General features: G+C 51.2%; 1 protein-coding gene across 4 annotated transcripts in view; it reads left to right on the forward strand.

Moving 5' to 3' along the window:
- Nucleotides 1–23,459, forward strand: part of STK11IP (serine/threonine kinase 11 interacting protein) — a 34,959-nt gene that overhangs the window by 2,605 nt on the left and 8,895 nt on the right. For all 4 annotated transcript variants that reach the window (XM_074966946.1, XM_074966948.1, XM_074966949.1 and 1 more), the window contains exons 3-16: nt 3,465–3,667; nt 12,818–12,892; nt 13,193–13,288; nt 14,358–14,465; nt 14,667–14,738; nt 16,347–16,476; nt 16,735–16,838; nt 18,013–18,102; nt 19,161–19,202; nt 19,712–19,879; nt 20,252–20,333; nt 20,451–20,819; nt 21,020–21,210; nt 22,811–22,921. In XM_074966946.1, the coding sequence (XP_074823047.1) occupies nt 3,465–3,667; nt 12,818–12,892; nt 13,193–13,288; nt 14,358–14,465; nt 14,667–14,738; nt 16,347–16,476; nt 16,735–16,838; nt 18,013–18,102; nt 19,161–19,202; nt 19,712–19,879; nt 20,252–20,333; nt 20,451–20,819; nt 21,020–21,210; nt 22,811–22,921 (1,841 nt within the window). The remainder of the gene's footprint in view (nt 1–3,464; nt 3,668–12,817; nt 12,893–13,192; nt 13,289–14,357; nt 14,466–14,666; nt 14,739–16,346; nt 16,477–16,734; nt 16,839–18,012; nt 18,103–19,160; nt 19,203–19,711; nt 19,880–20,251; nt 20,334–20,450; nt 20,820–21,019; nt 21,211–22,810; nt 22,922–23,459) is intronic.

Below are 23,459 nucleotides of genomic sequence, written 5' to 3' on the forward strand. Positions count from 1 at the left end.
GCTGCCCTGTCCACAGGCACCACCCCTGCAGCTCCCATTGGCCACAGTTCTTGGCCAATGGGAGCTTCAGGGGCGGCACTTGGGGTGGGAGCAGTGTGCAGAGCGGAGTCCCTTGGCTGCCCTTACATGTAGGAGCCGGAGCAGGGTCATGTCGCTGCTTCTGGGAGCCCCATGGAGCGGCCCCAGACCTTGCCCCCCAGCGGGAGCTTGAGGGCTCAATTAAAACAGCTGGCTGCCCGGATCCGGCCCCTGGGCTGTAGTTTGCCCTCCCCGGGTTACCCAATGAAATTAATAAGCAGCAAATTTAAAACAAGCAGAAGTAAGTACTTCTTCACACAACACACTGTCAACCTGTGGAACTCATTGCCAGCGTATGTTGTGAAGGCCAAAACTATAACAGGGTTAAAAAAGAACTATATAGGTTCATGAAGGCTAGGTCCGTCAATGGTTTTTAGCCAAGATGGTCAGGGATGCAAACACATGCTCTGGGTGTCCCTAGCCTCTGACTACCAGAGGCTGGGAGTGGATGATGGGATGGATCGCTTGATTGCCTGTTCTGTTCGTTCCCTCTGAAGCACCTGGTATTGGCCACTGTCAGAAGACAGGATACTAGGCTAGAGGGACCATTGATCTGACCCAGTATGGCCGTTCTTATGCAAGCTTCCCAGCCCAGGTCAACAGGTGCTGGCTAGCAGGGCTCATGCCAGCACTTGGTAGAGGGATGGGCTTCAGAACTTGAGCTCCAGCCTAAGCCGCAATTTCAAAATGCTGTCTGTGCAGCTATTTTTAGAATGCTAGTGTGAGCAACACTAACCCAAGTCTGTCATCCTGCTTCTGCAGGCTCTGTAGATGTAGAAATATTGTGGTGCCTATGAACTGTCTGCTACCAGAAGCAAATGCTCCCCTTCCAAACTTTTTGGAAGCTTTCTCTTTTTGGATTAAAATTTCCATGCTTGTGCTGCAAATATGAATGTGGGGTTATGCGAGAACGGAAAGTACTATTGCCATTATGTGTTAGAATTGTAATGCATCAGGGCTGCAGTCAAAAATGGCGAAGCTTGAAATTGCGTGCACAGAGGTCGGGGGTGGGGGCAGTTCCTCTGCTTGACTTGAAAGTAACATGCACAAATATTCTCATTTTTGAGTTATGTTCAGCATGTCGTTTTTGGTAGAAAACCTAAGGCTTCAGGCACTCGCTTAACAGTCTGCAGAGAGCAGTTAGGTTTGTGTTTGTTCAGAGCTTAACCCCTCCAGCAGAGTTTAAATTCTGCAAGTCTTTCCCCTTTAATCATAACTAATTAATACAACCTTGGTGTGAAGTCCATGTTGTACAATCAAATCACTAAAAATCAGGAACTGAGGGAAGGTTCCTAAAGCAATGTGACAGTATTCCATTGCATTTGCATTTTGTTTCATGGTCTCTGTGTGTATATAATGTCTTCTGCAGTTTCCACGATATGCTATGCATCCGATGAAGTGAGCTGTAGCTCACGAAAGCTCATGCTCAAATAAACTGGTTAGTCTCTAAGGTGCCACAAGTACTCCTTTTCTTTTTTCTTTTTACGAATACAGACTAACACGGCTGTTACTCTGAAACCTGTCATAAAAAAATTGTACATGTTGATTGGGGTGTGCCTGTTTTTACTGACATAATGCTGATGAAAGCCCTAGTGCAGGGGTGGGCAAACTACAGCCCGCGGGCTGGATCCGGCCCGCCAGCTATTTTAATCAGGCCCTCGAGCTCCTGCTGTGGAGCAGGGTCTGGGGCTTGCCCCGCTCTGGCGCTCCAGCTGGAGAGCTGGGTCAGGGGCTGCTCCATGTGGCTCCTGGAAGCAGCAACATGGCCCTTCTCCGGCTCCTACATGTAGGGGCAGCCAGGGGACTCTGCTCTGCACACTGCCCCTCTGCCCCAAGAGCTGCTCCTGAAGCTTCCATTGGCCGGGAACCACGGCCAGTGGGAGCTGCAGGGGCAGTGCCCGCAGACGGGGCTGCATACAGAACTTCCTGGCTGCGCCTCCATGTAGGAGCCGGAGAAGGGACATGTCGCTGCTTCTGGGAGCTGCTTGAGGTAAGCGCTGCCTGGAGCCTGTACTCCTGAAGCTCCCTCCATGCCCCAGCCCTGATCACCCTCCTGCCCTCCAAACCCCCCAATTCCAGCCTGGAGCACCCTCCTACACCCCAAACTTCTCATCGCCTGCACCCCCAGCTGGAATCTGCACCCCTTTCTGCACCCCAAATCCCTGCCACAGCCCTGATCTCCCCCCTCCTGCCCTCTGGACCCCTCAGTCCCAGACTGGCACATCCTCCTACACCCCAAACTCCTCATCCCCAGCCAGAGCCCTCACCCCACCCCGGAGCCCCCTCCCATACCCTGAACTCCTCATTTCTGGCCCCACCTCGGAACCTGCAGCCCCAACCAGAGCCCTCACCCCCTCCTGCCCCCCAACCCCAATTTTGTGATCATTCATGGCCTGCCACACAATTTCTATGCCCAGATGTGGCCCTTGGGCCAAATTGTTTGCCCACTCGTGCCCTAGTGGCTGCAATTATACTGGTATAAGGGGCTTTATACCAGTTTAGGTGATTTTGCTTTCTTTGTCAAACTGGAATAAGTAACATTAGTAAAGCACTTTTGTACCAGTATCTTGCTTGTTCCAGTTTGACGAAGCAAAATGTGTAACTGCAGCTATGGTGGGGGAAGGGAAAAGGGGCACAGTGTCGCTGTTTAGCTAGTCAGTTAAAATGACAACTTCTAAGTGTAGCCAAGGCTTGAAAGTTTCATCTACCATAGTAGTAAGTGACATGTAAAATTCCTAAAGTTGAATGGGGGTAACTTTTTTCTTTTTTCTTCTGTTTACTTTGTAGATGTGACACTTTTTGTTTATAGCCACTTCCACTGTTTCCCCTGAAGAGTTAGTCTTCCTCTTTGCTGAAAAGATGCTCAAACATCAACAAGGGAGCAGGAAACCCCTAAAACGTTGTCCTGAAATCTAAAGGGGACTTTATCAGAAACTGAAATTTCTTTAAAATTAGTCAATTTCAAAAAGTCATGTCTGCAGTCTAACAGCTGAGCAGCCTGCATGTAGTGCTGTCTAGTTTGGTTTTGCTGTTTAAGCATATAACTTAATATACTAGTCTTATGCATCCAGTAAGTAAGCACAGCTGAGTTACTGCTTCTCTTAACCTTTTACTCTTGCGTTTCTAAACATTCTGACTTTACTGTGCAGTCTGAACGTTGCATTAAGGCTTTTGCTTCTGACTTACTCATTTTCACATCACATTTTAAACAATTAGTGATTTAATGCTGTCATGTCAGGCAAATGGATTGATGCTAGGTATAGCTCATGGCCATGGGAGAAAGGTCCCCTTCCTGGCCTGCAGTCACACTACTGGAAGTGGCGAAGTGACTTATGGATGGAACTGCAGATACATTGGGTTTGTTAATGGTCTGATCTCTTTCACAGGAGACTTGGTTCTAGATGGTACTAGCACCCTCACCTTGCTCACCTCCACTCTGCAGCACCTGACCCAGGTCTTTGAGCAGCATCTAGTGTCCCGGAACCAGAACCACGGTTTCATTGCACTTCCGTCACACCCAGCTGACACATCTACCATTCTCCAGGCCCAGTTCCTGTTTGACATCTTGCAGAAGACTCTCTCCCTGAAGGTCTGTAATGAAAAGGTGCCCTGTGATGATGTTTGTGGGGAAGAAGGGAGAATGATTATGGTAAGCTTAGCAGGTCTGCTGGGGTGGGGTGGACTGCTGGAGCAGATTTCTCTGTATCCCCATCTCAGGATGGGTTCCTTTGAGAAGTGTATGGTTATCCCTCTATTGCATGTATATCAAAGTACTTGTCTCTGTGCCCACAATGCTGTCAGTGTCTCAGGTAGAATGTGGAACCATAGTGTTCATGTAATGACGTGTATTTATTTGGTATTGCATCTTTCCCAGCAAATGGTCTCCAAAAGGTTTTGTAGAGTTAAAAACAGGACAAAAGAGAGGAATGTCAAAGCAGACCCTGGTCCGGTTGGCATTGTAGTGAATAAACTGAAGGGTAAATCATAAAATATGTGTGAACATGTTAACATGTTCTGGTGGAGACTGGGGCATGGATGAGCTAGCTGTCTGGCTCAAGCTTTGTAAGTCTGAGGGTGGTGGTGATAGGCTTGGGAAAATTAGCAGAGATAACATCCCTTGTCTTAGCAAGGGTGCATGGCTACTACTTGTTGGGTTCCCACTGATTCTGCTAGACCAATGGCTATTCACTTGATTGTAGTGGGAAGGGGAATTGCTAGAATTGCTCTGGATGTACACTTTGTAATTGGATTGTAAAAAGACCAATACAAGAGATGAAGGCAAGGGTGAGAGTTTCAGACTTCCTTTGAACTAGGTAGAGATGGCAAGAGTTAAAGAGAATGCTTTTGCACCAAGCATAAGAAGGGTGTGCTAGGTAGTGGGAGAGGAGATAGTGTGAGCTGAAACCAGACCCAAGAGCTTATTGAAGATGTCCATTACTAATTGTAAGTGAAAACAACCTGGGAGTTCCAGGATGGGAACGACGGGACTGCTCTAAGACTTGGTCTACACTTAATGCTGGCAAAGCTGTCACAGTCACAGGTGTGAAAACACCCCTGACTATGCCCAGATACCCTCGGGGTAGACACAGCTGTGCTGACTAAGTGCTTCAGTCAGCACAGCTAATGTTCACAGTTCCTACGCTGCCAGATCATAGAATCATAGAATATCAGGGTTGGAAGGGACCTCAGGAGGTCATCTAGTCCAACCCCCTGCTCAAAGCAGGACCAATCCCCAACTAAATCATCCCAGCCAGGGCTTTGTCAAGCCTGACCTTAAAAACTTCTAAGGAACGAGATTCTACCACCTCCCTAGGTAATACATTCCAGTGTTTCACCACCCTCCTAGTGAGAAAGATTTTCCTAATATCCAGCCTAAACCTCCCCCACTGCAACTTGAGACCATTACTCCTTGTCCTGTCCTCTTCTACCACTGAGAATAGTCTAGAACCATCCTCTCTGGAACCACCTCTCAGGTAGTTGAAAGCAGCTATCAAATCCCCCCTCATTCTTCTCTTCCGTAGACTAAACAATCCCAGTTCCCTCAGCCTCTCCTCATAAGTCATGTGTTCCAGTCCCCTCATCATTTTTGTTGCCCTTCGCTGGACTCTCTCCAATTTATCCACATCCTTCTTGTAGTGTGGGGCCCAAAACTGGACACAGTACTCCAGATGAGGCCTCACCAATGTCGAATAGAGGAGAACGATCACGTCCCTCGATCTGCTCGCTATGCCCCTACTTATACATCCCAAAATGCCATTGGCCTTCTTGGCAACAAGGGCACGCTGCTGACTCATATCCAGCTTCTCGTCCACTGTCACCCCTAGGTCCTTTTCCGCAGAACTGCTGCCTAGCCATTCGGTCCCTAGTCTGTAGCTGTGCATTGGGTTCTTTCCGTCCTAAGTGCAGGACCCTGCACTTATCCTTATTGAACCTCATCAGCTTTCTTTTGGCCCAATCCTCCAATTTGTCTAGGTCCCTCTGTATCCTATCCCTGCCCTCCAGCATATCTACCCCTCCTCCCAGTTTAGTATCATCTGCAAATTTGCTGAGAGTGCAATCCACACCATCCTCCAGATCATTTATGAAGATATTGAACAAAACCGGCCCCAGGACCGACCCCTGGGGCACTCCACTTGACACTGGCTGCCAACTAGACATGGAGCCATTGATCACTACCCGTTGAGCCCGATAAGCTAGCCAACTTTCTACCCACCTTATAGTGCATTCATTCAGCCCATACTTCTTTAACTTGCTGACGAGAATACTGTGGGAGACCGTGTCAAAAGCTTTGCTAAAGTCAAGAAACAATACATCTACTGCTTTCCCTTCATCCACAGAACCAGTAATCTCATCATAGAAGGCGATTAGATTAGTCAGGCATGACCTACCCTTGGTGAATCCATGCTGACTGTTCCTGATCACTTTCCTCTCATGTAAGCGCTTCAGGATTGATTCTTTGAGGACCTGCTCCATGATTTTTCCGGGGACTGAGGTGAGGCTGACTGGCCTGTAGTTCCCAGGATCCTCCTTCTTCCCTTTTTTAAAGATTGGCACTACATTAGCCTTTTTCCAGTCATCTGGGACTTCCCCCGTTCGCCACGAGTTTTCAAAGATAATGGCCAATGGTTCTGCAATCACATCCGCCAATTCCTTTAGCACTCTCGGATGCAACTCGTCCGGCCCCATGGACTTGTGCACATCCAGCTTTTCTAAATAGTCCCTAACCACCTCTTTCTCCACAGAGGGCTGGCCATCTACTCCCCATGTTGCGATGCCCAGCGCAGCAGTCTGGGAGCTGTCCTTGTTAGTTAAGACAGAGGCAAAAAAAGCATTGAGCACATTAGCTTTTTCCACATCCTCTGTCACTAGGTTGCCTCCCTCATTCAGTAAGGGGCCCACACTTTCCTTGGTTTTCTTCTTGTTGCCAACATACCTGAAGAAACCCTTCTTGTTACTCTTGACATCTCTTGCTAGCTGCAGCTCCAGGTGCGATTTGGCCCTCCTGATTTCATTCCTACATGCCCGAGCAATATTTTTATACTCTTCCCTGGTCATATGTCCAACCTTCCACTTCTTGTAAGCTTCAGATGTTCTCAGAATAGACAGAACATAAAAACGGCCAGACTGGGTCAGACCAAAGGTCCATCTAGCCCAGTATCCAGTCTCCTGACAGTGACCAATGCCAGATGCCCCAGAGGGAATGAACAGAACAGGGAATCCTCAAGTGATCCATCCCCTGTCGCCCATTCACAGCTTCTGGCAAACAGGCTAGGGACACTTCAGAGCATGATTTTGCATGTAAGACCGTGTCTGCATTACCAACTTTGGTCAACGTGAGTTATGTCAGCATACAGCTGCTGAGATCAATCGTTTGCTTGTGCATGTGCATGCTTGGCTGCTTGCATTGGTGCAGTGCATACTCACCACAAGTTCTTGTGTCGATGCAAAGTGCAGTGAGACACAGGTAAGTATCCTAGTGTTCGATGTGCCACCATATAGCACCGTGCCTTTTGGGAAAAATGCTTGCGTTGTGTTGTAGAGTAGAAATAAATCTCTCAGGGAATCTCTAGGAGTTAGGGGTCAAGTTCCCCACCATGCAACTTTCTCCATCCCATAATGCCATCCAATAATTTTCATGCTTTTTTTTTTTTTAAAATTTACAAACCCACGTGGCACTTCTTGGTGCCTGTCATCTCCAACAGAAGCCTGTATCTCTCTCAGCTCTGCACTGTTCTCATGAACATTGCAGATACAGGATGAATGATCCTCTGTTGTATGCTGTTCTTCCTGCCAGTGTGCAACAGCAAAGGACGTGACGATTTCTTCAAGGACAGATTGTGAAGGGGTACAGCAAAAAACAATTCAGGGTTGTGGTGGCATTCTCAGAACATCTGCAGATGGTGGAGCGCTGCTTCTGGGCCCAAGAAACGAACACAGACTGGTGGTTTCGCATCATAGTGCAGGCTTGGGATGGTGAGCAGTGGCTGCAGAACTCTTGGGTATGAAAAGCCACATTCCTGGATCTGTGCTGAGCTCGCTCCAGCGCTGACACACCAGACTGAGCTGCACTGACGGAGGAGGAGAGTGGTGACCAATCTGGAAGCTTGCAGCACTGGTCAGTGGGAAATAATTTTGGAGCTGGAAAAGCCGCTGTGTGGCCGTTGTCGTGCAAGTGTATAGGGCTGTGGATGGATCTGAACTGCGGTGGAGCAGTAGATGGCCCATCAGGTAGCACACCTTGCCTCAGAGTATGTTTAAAAACTGCCCATTGAGTGGAGGTAGAGCAGCCGAGTTTGAAACGGCAAACGCTAGGGTCATTATAATAGCTTATTGTGGAGCTGTGTGGTGGAAGGCGTCTTTGAAAGAGCACTTCTAACAGTCGGCCACAGTAGTGCTGTGTGCCTGATGCTGCCCTGGCCCTGAAGGTTTATGGCCTCCTAGAATTGTGTAGTGCTTGGTGTAAATCTATAAGTATTACGCTATTTTACCAAACCTTTGCACTGTGCAGGGCTTGCTGGACACTTACACACGACGGGGTGTCTTGAACCCGTGAGTTCTGTTTACTTACAGGTAGTGGATGCTCTGCGTCTGTGTTCTGCCGTCGGTATTGTGAACTAATCAAAATGAATTTATTTTCCAAAAAATAGAAACTTGTCCCTCAAACTGGGCAAAATGTGCAACCAAGACAACGGAAACGTTGAACATAAATGAACACAACGGAACTTTAAAACTGGAAAAGCAGCAAACCCTTCTGTCCATTTTGGTGCAAAAATATCATCCGTTTTGGCTAAACACACTGACCTGAGAGAACCACAGCTGATCTATGTGAAGCTCTGACTTTCCTTACTGTCCCTCAGTGCCCAGTGGTAGGCATAGGGATGTGCCCTTGATGCCACTTGGTATGTTGGGTGGGGGGGGGGTGTAGGAGGCTGCTACCATGGATTTCTCGATACCCTTTGCAGCCATTCGTTTGTGATTGTAGGACACATAGGTTAACCAGAGCCTGTAGCGTGCGTTTGTTGCCTAAGAAGCCCCATTATGTCTTGTGCATCTCCCTCTCCTTTTCTTGCTATGATACCTGCGTCTGTCCCCTCTGTCCTCCTGCATGCTGTCTGTGTTAGCCCACCAGGCCCTTTGTTTGCGGTCCAATGCAATGCTGACTTGCAGATTCTCACTGAACGTTCTCCCTAGTACTCTTCTTTCTCATCCTCATCAGGATCAGATGCAGGGAGGGAGTGCCCATCAGGGCTGCAATAGCAGCAGCTACAGGTAAACCAGATGGATCATCCGATGAAGTGAGCTGTAGCTCACGAAAGCTCATGCTCAAATAAATTGGTTAGTCTCTAAGGTGCCACAAGTCCTCCTTTTCTTTTTGCGAATACAGACTAACATGGCTGTTACTCTGAAACAGATGGATCATTGGATGTACAGTCAGAACAGAAAGGGAAAGATAAGCTTCAAAACTCCCTTCCCTTATTACCATAATTTTAAACAAGACATCCTTATTGACATGTCAGGTCTGGAGTACCATGGCATAGTCCCAGCCTTGTGAGTATGGCTGGGTGAGGGTGGAGACCAGGGGGAAGGAGGAAGGCGTTAAGATTTTCAATTGTCGGAAAGAATGAAATTGCGGTTGCTACTGCCATGGGTACAGGTATATAGGGCAATGGCACTGAATATTGGTCCTGTTCCCGACAGGTGGGGGTGATGTTAGCTAATATCTCACTGCTGAGAATAACAACGGCATAGCTCAGCTGCTGCTGGTGTCCTGAAGCCATTTTGGCCTGTATGCGCTAGCCTGTTTGCTGCCGTGGTCTCTGCTAAAGGCCAGGCAGAGTGGCATGGAAAAGTGTCCTACTGTGGAGGAAGAAATAAGACTCATCCCTAGACATCTTTGGGAGAAGATCGCAGTGTATCTCCATGAGAGTCAGTGGAGACTTCAGGAGGATACATAGGACATCTCTATGTACAGTCACTCCCTATGCCCCTCCTGCCTAACTCAACAGGAATGAAAAGCAGATGCTAACTCTGCCTCTCTGTCCCGCTGCCCCTTCTCCTATGAATAACACAATGACAAGTTGTTACCTGCAGCTTAACTTGGGGATGCGGGGCACAGTCTTTACATTTAAAACATTGTGAGGGAAAATGCATGCACACACCACGCTTCCTTCCGCTCCGTTGGGCTCCTCCAGGCTTGGCTGATGGGACTGGCTGGTTTCCAACTAAGCCTTCAACAGGTCCAGGCTTGCTGCATGGCTTGACACCTTCCTCCTCACTACCCTGGCACATGTCTCCTCACTGTTAATGGCTGGAGTCTGTTTTGGTACCCACAGCAATCTGCAGGGTACTCGGGGGTTTCTGCCAAGTGTGGCATGCCTGCAGCTCAGCAACAGATCAACTATTGACCTCCCTGGCCTTGTGGTCAGGGGCGCTGGGCCAAGGCCCCATCACTTTCTACCAGCTGTAAGGGTGAGTGGGGTCTTGTGGGACAGGGCCATGGTTCCGGCACTGGTGTTTCCCCCCACTTCCTGTTGCTCCTGCTTGTGGGATGCCTAGTGCAGTTCCTTGGCGTTGACACGGCATGGCAGCTGATCCCCATTGCACCCCTTTGCCAGCATACCCCGTGCTGTCTCTCCGTGTCTGGTTACTGTGGTTGGTCTGCAGCTGTGCTTGCACAGCCGCTTCTCCCCACAGGCCTAGGAGACCAGGACCTCCTGTCGCCTCCAGGCAGGAGCCAGGCTAGACCGTGGAGCTACCAGGATCTGTTGTGTGCAGTAGCTCAGCAAAGGAGAGCTGCAAGATGTGCACCAAGCTGGGCAAACAGGAAAAGCATTTAAAAATGTGGGGGGTTCTGGTCACTATGACATCAGGCAGTGGAGTTCACCTTTGTGACTGAGCAGTCACTGCTGCAAGGAATGGTGCATTGTGGGACAGCTGCTGGAGGACTGTTAGTGTAGACACAGGTCACACACTGCACTCAGATGGTGTTGGCCTCATTAGGTCGAACATGGTCCAGGCTGTTTGGGGAGGTGGCTTCACTACAACACCCTGACAGGGCACTGATGTCAGCTGGAGACTCATCTGAATGTAGACGCACACGCATAGGTTGACATAAATTGCCTTGTGTCGACCTAACTTTGAATGTGGACCAGACCTAAGGGTAGTGTGTCAAGAGTCAGACCTGAGATGCTTGGCTCACTACTAATGCTTTCAGCAGCAGAAGGGTTAAAATGTGTCTAGTATTTGAATGTTAATTAACTTTGAATTGTCTGGGCTCTGGAGCTGGGCATTGTTAAAACAACGGGACAGGAGATCAGAATGATGTCCAGACTCCATGGGAAATAGACCCATCAGAGTACAACTTCATCACAAAGGTTCTACGTTGTATGCTTGTCTTAACATAATTAATGAGCTAGGTCTGTAACAAGCCCTGAAAGGAAGGAAGTTGCTACTGTTACTGTGCAGTAAGTGACCTGTTTGGAGAAAAGGTCAGAGTAATCTGTATGCGATGTAAATAAAGGGGGAGGCTATTAAATTATCAGGAGACAGATCAAAGGCTGGGCCTGAAACAAGCTCTTCTCAAATGTTAATGTGAGTCTGGGCACCCCTTAAGTAGATACTCTGCTGTGCAAACCCACAGCTGTGATTAACCACCCTTCCAGCTGCGCTCTTGGCTGTAGTGATGAAGCCTGGAGTTGTCGGCTCCAGGCTTGGTGAGTCTCTCTTGAATGAAAAAGGGTCTGGCTGTCATCACTGCTTGAGAGAAGCAGAGATCTGTGATTGTGCCCTTGTTCCATGTGCGGCATCGCAGAACTCAGTGCTGTCTATCCTTTGATTAGACAGTGCAGTGCCATGACTGTATAAATGTAGTGTGACCTCTGGATTTTCTGGCTCCTGCTCTTAGTCTCCTTCTGTGTTTAATTAACATGTCTCAATAAAACTAAATCCTACTGTGGGGAGACAGGGACTGGGTGCAGCCAAATAATATAGTGGGCGGAAGATGGAAGCAAAAGGAAGCCCCTTTTCGGTAAGGGCTGCTGGAGCTTGAGGCCTGTCTACAACACCAGTCTGAAGCCTGGGGAGGCCCAGTCTGTTTTATAGACCCTCCGCTGGTGACTTGGTCAGACTGTCGCCTTGGTATGGGGGAAATACCGAACACTCGCCTTTCTGGCAGACTGGATGTTACCACCGGCTGCAGTGGAGCCGTGGCTCCTGTCACTGGATCCGTTCTCAGGGTGTCTCCGCACTACAGCGCCACAGTTACAGCCCTGCAGCTGTATCGCTCTAGCACGGGTGCTCCCTGCGTTGACATAAGGAGGCTTTGGCTGACTGTAGGTAATCCGCCTCTGTGTCCACCCAGCTGTGTGTACAGGGTGGGGAGATGGGTTCGGTCGACTTCACGGCATTGCACAAGGCACCACATTTTTCCCAGCCCTGAGCAAAGTAGCTAGGTACACCTGAGTCTTGGGTGTAGACCAGGCCTGAGTCGAACCCACTGACAGGAAGGGCTAATCAGAATGGTGGGGAAGGAGGAGTTCCGCTCCAGAGCTTTGTGTATACCAGCGCTCCCACTCATGCTAATGCTGGTACGGCTGCACTGCTGGGCAGGGGAGGCTGTATGCTTTCCTAGGCAAGGTCTGTGGGCTCTAATAACCATTTTTAGTGATGTGCCATGTGTGAGCCAGGCTGCATTGGGGAACAAATGGCCTGGACCATTTGCTGAGGCTGCTATCAAAAGTAACACCTCCACCAGCAGAGTGCTGGGTTCCTGCAGTGTCTTGTCTTTGATTTGGGGGGGGCGGGTTGCCATTGCTGCATCAGGCTTGGGCCAGCAGGGGGCGCTGCTCAGGTGTAGATTAATGAACATACTAACCTTGTGCTGGTTTTATTGTGTTACATGCTGCGTGATGGGAGTCTGACTTTGGAGCAGCACCCTATGGAGCACGCCTTGGGAACCATGCAGGGGAACCATTGCCTTTGTCACTGTCTTAGGGCTGCTTTTAGTTAGTTCTGTCCTCGCTTTACCATCAATGAAACTCTTTTTCATTTGGGAAAGGGGGACACACTGCATTAGGGCAAGGAGTTGGCGCCCTTTTGGAGGGAAGGGCGCTGCCTCCTGAATCTGAAAGCAGAGGACAGACGGGGGCTCTGGCAGCTCTGAGAAGATGTGTGAGGTTACTGTGTAACCCCCCGCCCCCCTGAGGCGTTGAATGACACTGCCCATTCCATCCCTCTGCAGCTCGTTCATGTTCCCAGCTGTAACCTGCAATCCTCTGTGAAGATCTTCCCCTTCAAGTCTCTCCGGCGCCTGGAGGTCAGTACTGCTGGGAGGACTAGCTGAGCCTCCATCCCCAGCCATTTGGCTTTGGGGCTAGTCACTTGCATGCCCCAGCTTTTCAGAGATTGGGTGAAATGCCGCCCTCTCTAGAGGAGCAGGGTCTGACCCCTACGGCGCTGGAGTGGGGCTGGGAGTGCTGGCTGCAGTGCTCCTGGGTCTCTCCTGTAGAGCTGGGAGAAGGGCGGCTCCCCTGACATGGGGCTGGGGACAGGGAGGTGGCTGCTCTGGTGCTGTGACATGCCTGCATGCATTCTCCCCCTTCTCTCACCACCACAGCTCAAGTCTGTCCCTCTGCACTGCCTGCGGGGGCTGCGATTTGTCTATTCCCAGCTGGAGGCCTTAACTTGCAGTAAATGTGTCAGCACGCTGGAGGTGAGTGCTGGCTCTGAGCCTGGGCCAGGAACTGATCCCTGGGAGCAAGAACTGGTTTGCTTGGTCTTCCAGGCCCCGGGGGGGGGGGGGGGGGGCGGGCGCATCTCCATGAGCTACTGTTGTCCCCCAAGCAGCTGGCTGAGACTCACTCTCACTAGTCAGGAGTGGTCAGGTTTCCCTGCTGTCTGTCACACAGGCTCTAACTTCTGGCTCTGGAGGTCCTCAGTCGCTGGCTGTTCAGGTGGCATTGGCTGGCCTGGATACCCTTATCCCCCATGCCTAGTAAGAGCTTGTCTCCTTTGGGACCTTTCAGCACCTCCCAACCTGTGACCCTGAGCCCTGCCACGTGCTGCATGAGGCTGCCCCTGAAAAGCACTGACTGCAGCTAGTAGAGAGGCTGCCCACAGGGAGCACCTTGCACCCATGTCCTGCAATCCGCAGGCTGTTTGGTGGGGATGGAGGCTCACGTTTTAACCTGTAGAGGCTTGAGTGGTCTTGGCAACAATTCTATCCTCATGCAACGCTTATTAGCAGCCTACTGGCTTGAGCTGGGTTAGCCAGCAGGGAGTTCTCTGAGGGTCCTCAACTCAGGAACTCACTCCTCTTGGTTTACCAGAGCTCCAGTTGCATGATCTCTAGCGCATTCAGCATAGCCGCTCTGTTTCCTGTCTGCACTGGCAGAGAGCTGGCTGGGGTTGGTGGTAGACGGCCACTGGGGGAGGGTTTTGCTGAAGCTGTAACAATTTGTAAATGGCTTGATTAATCTTCGTGCCTCAGGTCCAGGAATAACTGATCAGAGCATGTGAATAACTGCAGGCCCTCGGAGGTACCAGGCCACAGCGCATCCCCTTCCTTCTAAGTCTAGCCATGGGGGCTCCCACCAACCCCCATGGGTAGCAGCATGGGATGTTCTGCGGGGTGGGGATGACTGACTGAAGAATGGCAGGGGCGTGGCCTGTAGCTTCAGTGTGCAAGCCCTGTACTGGGCCGGCTACTGTCTGGTACCCAGCTACTATCCCTTTGCTTGTCAAGTGCTGGCTGCTAATCTCTCCTCACTCCACCTTCCTAGGAGATAATCTCAGCCTGCGGCGGGGATCTGAGCTCTGCCCTCCCCTGGCTGGAATTGCAGACTGTTAACTTCAGCTACAACTCCATCACTGTCCTGGATGGATCTCTGGTGAGGGGACCCTGTCACTGTGGCTAGCGATGGGGTAGAGGGGTTGGGTATTGACTATGGTCATGATGCTGCCAGGCCCCATGGGAAGGGTGTAGGGAGTCTGGGTGGCAGGGCCTGGCCCTTCCTTCTGCTGCGGAGATGTTTGTTTTGTCAAGGGCCTTGAAGCTGATGCTCTAGCACCCCTTCTCCCCTCTCTTTCAGCAACTGCTGAATGCCCTGAAGGTCTTGGATTTGAGTCACAACAGAATCCGGGACTGTGAGCACTACTTAACAGCAAGTATCTTAGGGCAAGTTCTGGGGGTTGAGCCCTGTGTTCCATGAGTCTTCCCCGATCATGCCTGGATCTCCCCTGATTCGCTTTAATTTGCAACCCCCACCCTAAAGCAGGTAGCTGCTGCATAGCTATGGGCTGTGACTCGGACCCTTCAGCCTACCAAGGTTGTCTGGGCAGCATCCTGATGAGCAGCCCTTTACTTCCCTGCTAGAGACAGGCCAGAGATTCCCTGAACCTTTTATCAGCTGGGGCCAGGCATGTATGGGAGTCCAGACTTGCCAGTGCAGCCCCTTGTGGTGGTCTCAGGGGAGGCCCTGCATAGCTTCTGCCCCTGTTAGTATTGGTCAGGAGTAGCCTCGTTCCACTGCTGTGCAGATATGCAGTGCTTCTTCACTACACCAGAGTGGCTAGTGTGGGCATGCTGCGCCATTTCTGGAATGAATGATGTCAAACGCTTACCTGGAATGATTAAGGCTGACACTCTGACATATGCCCCACTCAACCTGCCATTCCACCACGAGCGAGAAGCCAGCTACCTTCCCTAGACTGGGGACCTCTCTGGGCATACCACATTCACCTCCCAACATCACGAGGTCTCAGCCACTACACCCGCACCTGGGGCTTGCGGTCAGTGGTGTGACAGTCCTGAAGCAGCTGCCTTGTGTAAGACTGAGCCAGTGCTTTGTGATCCTCTGAGCAGCACTCTTTGGCCACACTTAGCCTTTCTCTCTAAAATAATGAAATGGGGAGGGTGTCTCTCCATGTGATGTGAACTGTGAAATCTGACAACCGAGGGAGGGATTTTCAAACGCAGTCAGTGCTGACGTGCTGTGCTCCCCTGGGAGTGGATGTTAACACTTGGCAGATTCCAGTAGGAGCAAAGTGAGACCAGCGCTGAGTGTGTCTGCAAATGCCACCCCCAATGTGAACTTGAACAGTTTTACTGAAGAAACCTCTCGCTGCTCTGGGACCGTGGCTAGAGCTCGGACAGACACCCCCATACGTTCCCACGCTGTGGTGTTTACAGCCACAGCATCTTGGATAGCTGTGTGAGTAGAGAGGAAGGATTGCCCAGTGGTTAGGTTGTCCTGGGACTTGAGGCAGGGCTCAGTTCTCTGTGCTGCCACAGACTTCCTCTGGGCTGGTCTCTTCCTCTGTGCCTCCTTTCTGTCTGTAGCATGGGAAAAGCCGTGCTCCACACCTCAAAGGGCGTGTGCGAGGAGAAATGCACTAGTGATTGTGAGGTGCTGGACTGTAGGAATGGGGGACATGGAAGTGCCTTAGAATTCAGTGATGCTGAATTTCCTGACTTTCAGATTTGCTCTTTCAAGCTAAGCTGTCAATCGGCTTTAAGATAGCTCTACCCTTAACGTAAAATTTTCGTTTGGGTTCCGCTGTTCTTTAACTTCATGGACAACAAGCTCTGAGCATGCAGCTGTGAGCCAGGGCTCCTGGGGTCTAGTCCAGATCTGGCACAGATGGTTGTAAAGCACTTGAAGAGCTTCTGAGTGCAGCCTCTGTGAATGGCTGAGGTAGGGCTCCACCTCCTGTAACAGGAGAGAAGTAACTGCGTGGCTCTGAGGGCTCTTCTCCTTTTCTCTGTGCAGACCCTTACAGAGCTGGAGTACTTAAATCTGGCCTATAACTTCCTGCCAAAGGTGCCATACCTGGGACTTTACAGTCGAACCAAGCTGGTGACTCTGATCTTGCGCAACAATGAACTTGACAGTATTAATGGTGAGTCCAGGAAGGGGGATGGCTTGGGGAGTCATAGGCACTTGGGTCCCAGAACTGGGAGTGGCCTGGGGCCATTCCCTCTGCCTGGAGCAATTCCTTCTCTCCCTTCCTTCCCCAGCCCAGGAGGAAAAGCTTGGGGTCTGCAGTACCTCAGATCTGTCAGGCACAGTAGCTAGTGTTGATCCTGTGGCAAGGGAGAAAGAGCTCCTTTGTGTTGGATTTCCTGGCTGATTGTTGGCTTCTCTTGTTTGTCTGCAGGGGTGGAGCAGCTGCTGAACCTGCAGCACCTGGATGTAGCCTATAACCTGCTGTTGGAACATGCCCAGTTAGCACCACTGTCCATGCTGCACAACATGAGAAAAGTGAGCAAAGTGCCAGGCGGGGTGAGAGAGGGAGACCCCTGGGTCCTGAGGTGCAGGGGAGAAGGGAAGTCTCGGAGTTCAATGCAGACTCTGATTTCAGTGAGGAAAGTTGTGGGGGGGAGGGCTGGCATGGTTCTCTGGCAAGGGTCCCTGTAAGAAGGACACTGCCGTCTCTGTTCACTCTCTCAATGAATCCAGCAGGGATGTCTTCCAGAACTCGCAGCCTCACCCTATTTCCAGGTCAAGCTGAGATTGTTTCCTTCTCCCTCGTCCGTTGCCTCACATAGGTTATGCAGGCCAAATCTTGCCCTTGGAGACCACTGTGCGCTCCTCTGTATTCCAGAGGGCTCGCATATGTCACTGGCTAGATCTGAGACCATTCTGATACACAAGTGGAAATAGACTCCAGCTGCCCTCTCCACTGTGCAGTCTCTGGCGCCCTGGGGAGTGTGAAGTACTCAAACTCTAGTCACTGATTCTGTTGCACACAGGGCACAGCTGGAGGTTAAAAACTAGCTTTACACTCTCTTTGCAGAGTAGAACCTGAAGGGGGGGTTCCAAAGAGGATGGAGCTCGGCTGTTCTCAGTGGTGGCAGATGACAGAACAAGGGGCAATGGTCTCAAGTTGTAATGGGGTAGTTCTAGGTTGGATATTGGTGGGGGGAAACTATTTCACTAGGAGGGTGGGGAAGCACTGGAATGGGTTCCCTAGGGGAGAGGTGGAATCTCCATCCTTAAAGGTTTTTAAGGCTTGGCTTGACAAAGCCCTGGCTGCCATGATTTAGTTGGGGTTGGCCATGCTTTGAGCAGTGGGTTGGACTAGATGACCTCCTGAGGTCTCTTCCAACCCTGAGATTCTATGATTCTATGAACTACACATCAGGACATTTTGTATTGGAATGGCTCTCGAGGATTCAGGAACACAACCTGGAGATCCTTTGACCTCATTCTCTATTTGAATTCAAACAGCAGGACCAAAGGACCAAGAGAGATGGCAATGCTAGGCTTAGCTCCTTCCTGGATGGGCCACTTCATCGCCATCCCAGTTGGAGGAAGTGGCTCCTTTTGTTACTAGCCCTTGCTGTGTGGGAGGGGACTGGTCGCCGGCAGGCTTGGTGGGAGTCTGGAATGCAAATGGATAATGACACATACTGTGTTGCTCTCTCTCTCCCAGCTGCACTTGGAGGGAAACCCATTATGGTTTCACCAGAACCACCGATCTGCAACCATCGTACACTTGTCTCCCAGGGCAGCCTCCTTCAGTGTGAGTATTGGAGCCACATACTCCATATGCAGTCTGGAGAGCGGCCAGGCTGGGTCAGACCAATGGCCCATCCAGCCAAGTGTCCTGTCTTCTGACAGTGGCTGGTGCCAGGTGCTTCAGAGGGAATGAACTGAACAGGGCAGTTTATCAGATGATCTATCCCCTGTCATTCAGTTCCAGCTTCTGGCAGTTGGGGTTTGCAGATGGCCAGGGCAGGGGGTTTAGTCCCTAACCATCTGGACTGATAGCCATTGCTACATACATTCTGCCCCTGGGGCTGCAGGATCAGTCTCTCTGGCAGTTCTGGGGCTGGGCAGAAGAAGAGAACTGCAGACATTAAGTGATTAGATGGTACCATAAAAATCTCTCATCGGTGCAGGTCTAAAATCTCCCCTGCCCCCGCAGAGTACAGGGACTATCCCTGCTTCTCTCCTATCTCAGGAATAACTTTCTTGGGAGCAGCCCTTTCTGCTCTCACCTATTGGAAACCATGACTTAGATTAAGCTACATCCAGTGACAGAGCTCGTCGAAGAGAAGGTTAAGGGATGACTTGCCTCAGCGTAGAAGTACCTTTTGATAACGGACTCTTCAGTCTAGCAAACCAAGGTATAACACAACCCGGGGGCTAGATGTTGAAGCTTGACCTTCAGACTAGAAATAAGGTGTCAGCTTTTGCAGTGAGGGGAGTTGGGACAGTTCACCAGGGGTGTGGTAACAGGATGTTTTTCTAGAAAATCTGCTCTAGTTCTACCAGGAGTTATTTGGGAAGGTCCATGGCCTGTGTTACATGGTGAGACTAGACAATCCCAGTGGTCCCTTCTGGGCCTTAATCTGAGTCTCGTTCACCAGGACACTATACGGTGACTCTGGCACTAAGAATGCAGAAGGAAATCTGGTTCCTGGCAGGCTGGCATCTGGCTGTGTAACAGTTGTGTCCTAGGACAGAGTGGGTGCAGGCTGGGGGTCCCAGCCAGGCAGAATGTGACTGATGTAGGGGGCCAATAGAAGGCTGCACCGAGCTCCAGCTGACTGCAGATGGGTTTCTTTGTCATTACAGCTCCTCTTGGATGGAGAGTTGCTGACTACCTCAGACCTGATGGTGAGTATGGGGTGATAAACTGCAGCTCGCTCTGGGGTGGATATGCTCCTTATCCTGGAGTTTCTTTCCATCAGCTGCTCTTCCTCCTGAAAGCAGCTCCTCTGCTCTGTTCTTACTGTAACTGGCCATTCTTAGGGACCATCCATGAGCAGCAGGACAGCAGGTGAGGTGCAGTGATAGTCTGCTCCAGACCAAACTCCTAGAGACCTCCATCTCCCCCAGCAAGGTGCCATGTTATACAGCACCTCTGGGATGCCAGTTAACCAGTCAGATACCAGTCAACTGCCTATGTCCATAGGAGTTGCAGGTATTGAGTTAAACTGAGGAAGGAGGGAAAGCTGCCCCAGTCAGACAGCTATGGACCTGCCACCCACTCTGGGGGGAAACAGGCAATCTCTCTGGGGAAGTCCATGGCCCCTCCATGCTTTGGCTTGGTTTGCCTCACTCCCACACCCTCCTTGGTCTCCCCTCCATGCTCAGCTAATATCGCTGTCTTCTGTTTGCTTCAGCACCTTCCAAAATCTGGGCAGGTCATCGCCCAGTCAATCCACTCTTCGACCTCGGAGAAGACGCTGCTGGACCGCAGTGCCCTGGACAGCTCCTGCGGTGCAGACCTCAGCGACAGCCAGTCCCCAGGGGAGAGTGGGGCTGCCAGGCTCCCGCAGAGAAAATCCAAGGTCTTCTATTGGTTCTTTTGCTACATAGCTGGGGCTTCAGATGAAGGGCCTGATCCAGGGCTGACTGTGACTGAGTCACTCACTACCCAGAGTTACTAGCTCCTCTGCCATGTGAAATACAGTGGGGCCCCCGTCTGATCCATTTCTCTGTGGCAGTGTGGGGATCGTGGCCTTGCTGTATAAAGGGGGTTAGCTAGCATAGCCTCTGAGGAAGAGGCTTGGGTTAAAAGGTTGAACCTGACCTACTGGAACAAATGTGATGCAGGGCAGGTGCTCTAGCCTCCTCAGGCTCTTCAGGGACTAAGGGATCCTTCACGGTCTCATCACATGGGTGGTTCTGCCACTCAGCCCTGCTCCGTCCGTCTCTTCTAGGGAAACGTTAGGGTGCGCTGGCCGAGCATCTCAGAGCCCAGTGATACGGAGCACGAGTACCAGGCACTGCCCTCCTCAGCTGGTGAGACTCTCCCCTCGTCGGTAACACAGTAACTGCCCTACCCATGGGGGGGGTCTGGCTTGGGGGCTCTGTGGGTGGTGACTCTCCCCAGGCCCTCAGGATGTTTTCTCTGTTCAGGGATGGTCCTGCGGCACCAGAAGGAGATGGAGCGCATGGACGCCTTCCGAGATCACTTTGGTGCTGACTGGCTCCAGTACAAGAGGCAACTGGAGGAGCACGACTGGGAGGGGCCTGTCTCTTCCTTTTGCTGTCCTGCAAAAGAGGTCCCAGGCAGCCTGCCTGGCACCGACACGCCGAGCGAGAGTACCACCCAGGAGCAAGAGAGACCCTCTGGGTTGCTGAGGGACACCTTTCTCCCCTTGGACAGCATGAGGGAGGAGGAGGAGGAGAAGGAGCCACAGCTGGAGGAGTCCTTGGGAGAAAGCCGCCAAGGAGAGATGGATGCAGATGAGCTTGCGGCCCAGGAGGAAGAGGAGAAGCCAGAAGGTAAATAGGTTCTGCCTGGGGGAAGCTTTTCAGCCCATCTGCATGTAGTCCTCTTCCTGCTCTGGTCACACCCTGCTATGAGACTGCACCTGGAGCTCCCTCCATCCTCCCCCTGGCTCCAGAGGAGCTGCTGCTCCCCTGCAAAGCACCAAGGGTGGAGTGCTGTGTATATACTAACCTCTGGACATCTGACTTGGCAGTGGACCTTTGCCAGCCTGTGTTAGTGAGCCAGATAGAAGGGGACGGTGACCCAGAGCCAGACTGGATCTTCCTGCGCATCACAGCCCAACATGTGATTGAGGTGGAGCTGAAGGCAGCCAGAGTTGTCCATAAACTGGAACTGAGAAGTCTGCAGAAAGTGGAGACCTCTGAAATGACCTGGAGAAGGATGGTGAGTTGGGGCTCTGTGTGAGGTAGATTCATAGTTATTAAGGTCAGAAGGGACCACTATGATCATCCAGCGTGACCTCCTGCACAATGCAGGCCACAGAATCTCACCCACCCACTCCTGTGATAAACCTCTCACCTCTGTCTGAGCTACTGAAGTCCTCAAATCATGGTTTAAAGACTTCAGGGTTCAGAGAATCCTCCAGCAAGTGACCCATGCCCCATGCTACAGAGGAAGGCGAAAAACCTCCAGGGCCTCTTCCAATCTGCCCTGGAGGAAAATTCCTTCCTGACCCCAAATATGGCGATCAGCTGAACCCTGAGCATATGGGCAAGATTCACCAGCCAGATACCCGGGAAAGAATTCTGTGGTAACTCAGATCCCACCCCATCTAACATCCCATCACAGGCCATTGGGCCTATTTACCACTTGCCCCTTCATTTTCATATAGGCCAGCATCTCAGACACAGACTTGAGGGGTGGAAAAGCCTTAGCTGGAGGAAAAGGGGTCATTGGTCCAGCATGCAAAACCTAAAGCCGACCTCTCCCTCCTGCATGTGCCTAGAGCTGCCTAGCTCCATGTTGCTGAAGGACACACAGGGCAATGCTGCAGAGGTCAGCCCTAGAGTTCGGTTAGAGACAGGGCAGGACGTGCTCTTCTGTGTTGGGAGTACAAGAAATTGCTCTCATGGGAGAGGGTTCCGGAAATAGAGCTGGTTAAAGCTCTTAACACATCGTTTGTCTTAAAGGATTGTAGCTGGGCTTTGTACTCGACCACACTGTAACCCAGCATAGCACTGGGATTAGCTTCCTGGCCTGGGCAGTAGCTGCCAGGTTTCTTTGAGATTAGTCCAGCAAATTTCCCTAATCGTCCAGTATAGTCCTGCTTCTCCATGGCTCTGTAAAACTGCTGGCAGCTCAGTAAACTGGTTAGCCTGTTTCCTTGCCCTCCTAGTATGCAAACCCCTCTGCCCTACTGACCACGGCCTCCCATTATAGCTTATGATCAAGTTAGACTCTAAAATAACTTATTTGTGTCTAGACCAGGTGGGGGAGGGAATATCTTTTACTGGACCAACTTCTGTTGGTGAGAGAGACCAGCTTTCGAGCTCAAAACAGAAGTTGGTCCAATGAAAGATATTGCCTCCCCCACCAGGTCTCTAATATCCTGGGACTGACATGGCTACAACCCCACTGCATTAACTGGGTCCAGACAGTCTCACTGGACTTTCCAGAATCCAGTCCGCATATGCTTAGAATTGGTGATGTTCTCATCTGCCTCTTACATGTCTCCTCATCCCCTCCTTAGCCCTTCTGGCAGCACTGACTCATTCGGTCTTCCCCAGCCCCGATCTGGGTAGAGGCATTGCATGGCACAGCAGGTGTTCTCTTTGAACAGTGGCTTGATCTGGGCCTTGGAACATTTCTGGTGCTTTTAGTGCTTATGGGCTTACTCTTCTGCCCATTCCCTTTAAAGGATGCCACCAAAAATGGTCCTGCCCGGCGTGCTGTGCAGTACTCTGCTAAATCCCAGGAGCATGTAGCCATGGGCTGGCCTCTCCTGACTGGGATCTGGGGTTTTTGCTGTATTTCCTCCTTGCAGGACCTGGAGCGCGTGTTCCCTGTCCTCACGCTCCATTTCGGTTACATCCGCAAGGACCGTCGGAAGCGCAGATACGTGGTGCTGGATGATCATCCAGAGCTCTGTATGCAGGTGAGGGGAGGTGTGGGGTCAATATGTTGAGTTGCCACCTGGCACAGACCAGTGGCATGAGCAGGGCTGGTGGCTCCACAGTGGACCTGGCCTTCTGTTCTGGGCCCATGCCTGATGGGTGTGGCTCTCTGGCACCTAGCCCAGCTAGAGACTGAGTCTGCTACAGCTGTAGCTAAGAGCCATGTGGCTTTTAGCTCATGCAGTGGAGGCTCATGCATTTAGCTCCAGAGATCCCAGGTTTGATCCTGCCTGCCAGTGACTGGGGTCTGTCAGTGTTTTGCATGAGTGCATATGTACACTGACATCCTGAGGCTCTAGATGACACTTGAGGTCTGCAGTTTCTGCTGGGTGTGTCATCTAAAAGCTCCGGGAGGCTGTAGAGGGATCCCAAGATCCACAAGCAGCAGAGGACCTGCTAAATGGCTTGTGCAGGACCCACAGGTGTGGGGAGTAACAACTACACCCTGATGTGTTAGGCTGTGGAGGGACCAGGGCTCCTGGCACAGGGGCCTTCTGGGGCTAGGAAGTACACACTTGT

This window comes from Natator depressus, chromosome 11 (genome assembly GCF_965152275.1).
Source record: "Natator depressus isolate rNatDep1 chromosome 11, rNatDep2.hap1, whole genome shotgun sequence".
NCBI lineage: Eukaryota > Metazoa > Chordata > Testudines > Cheloniidae > Natator > Natator depressus.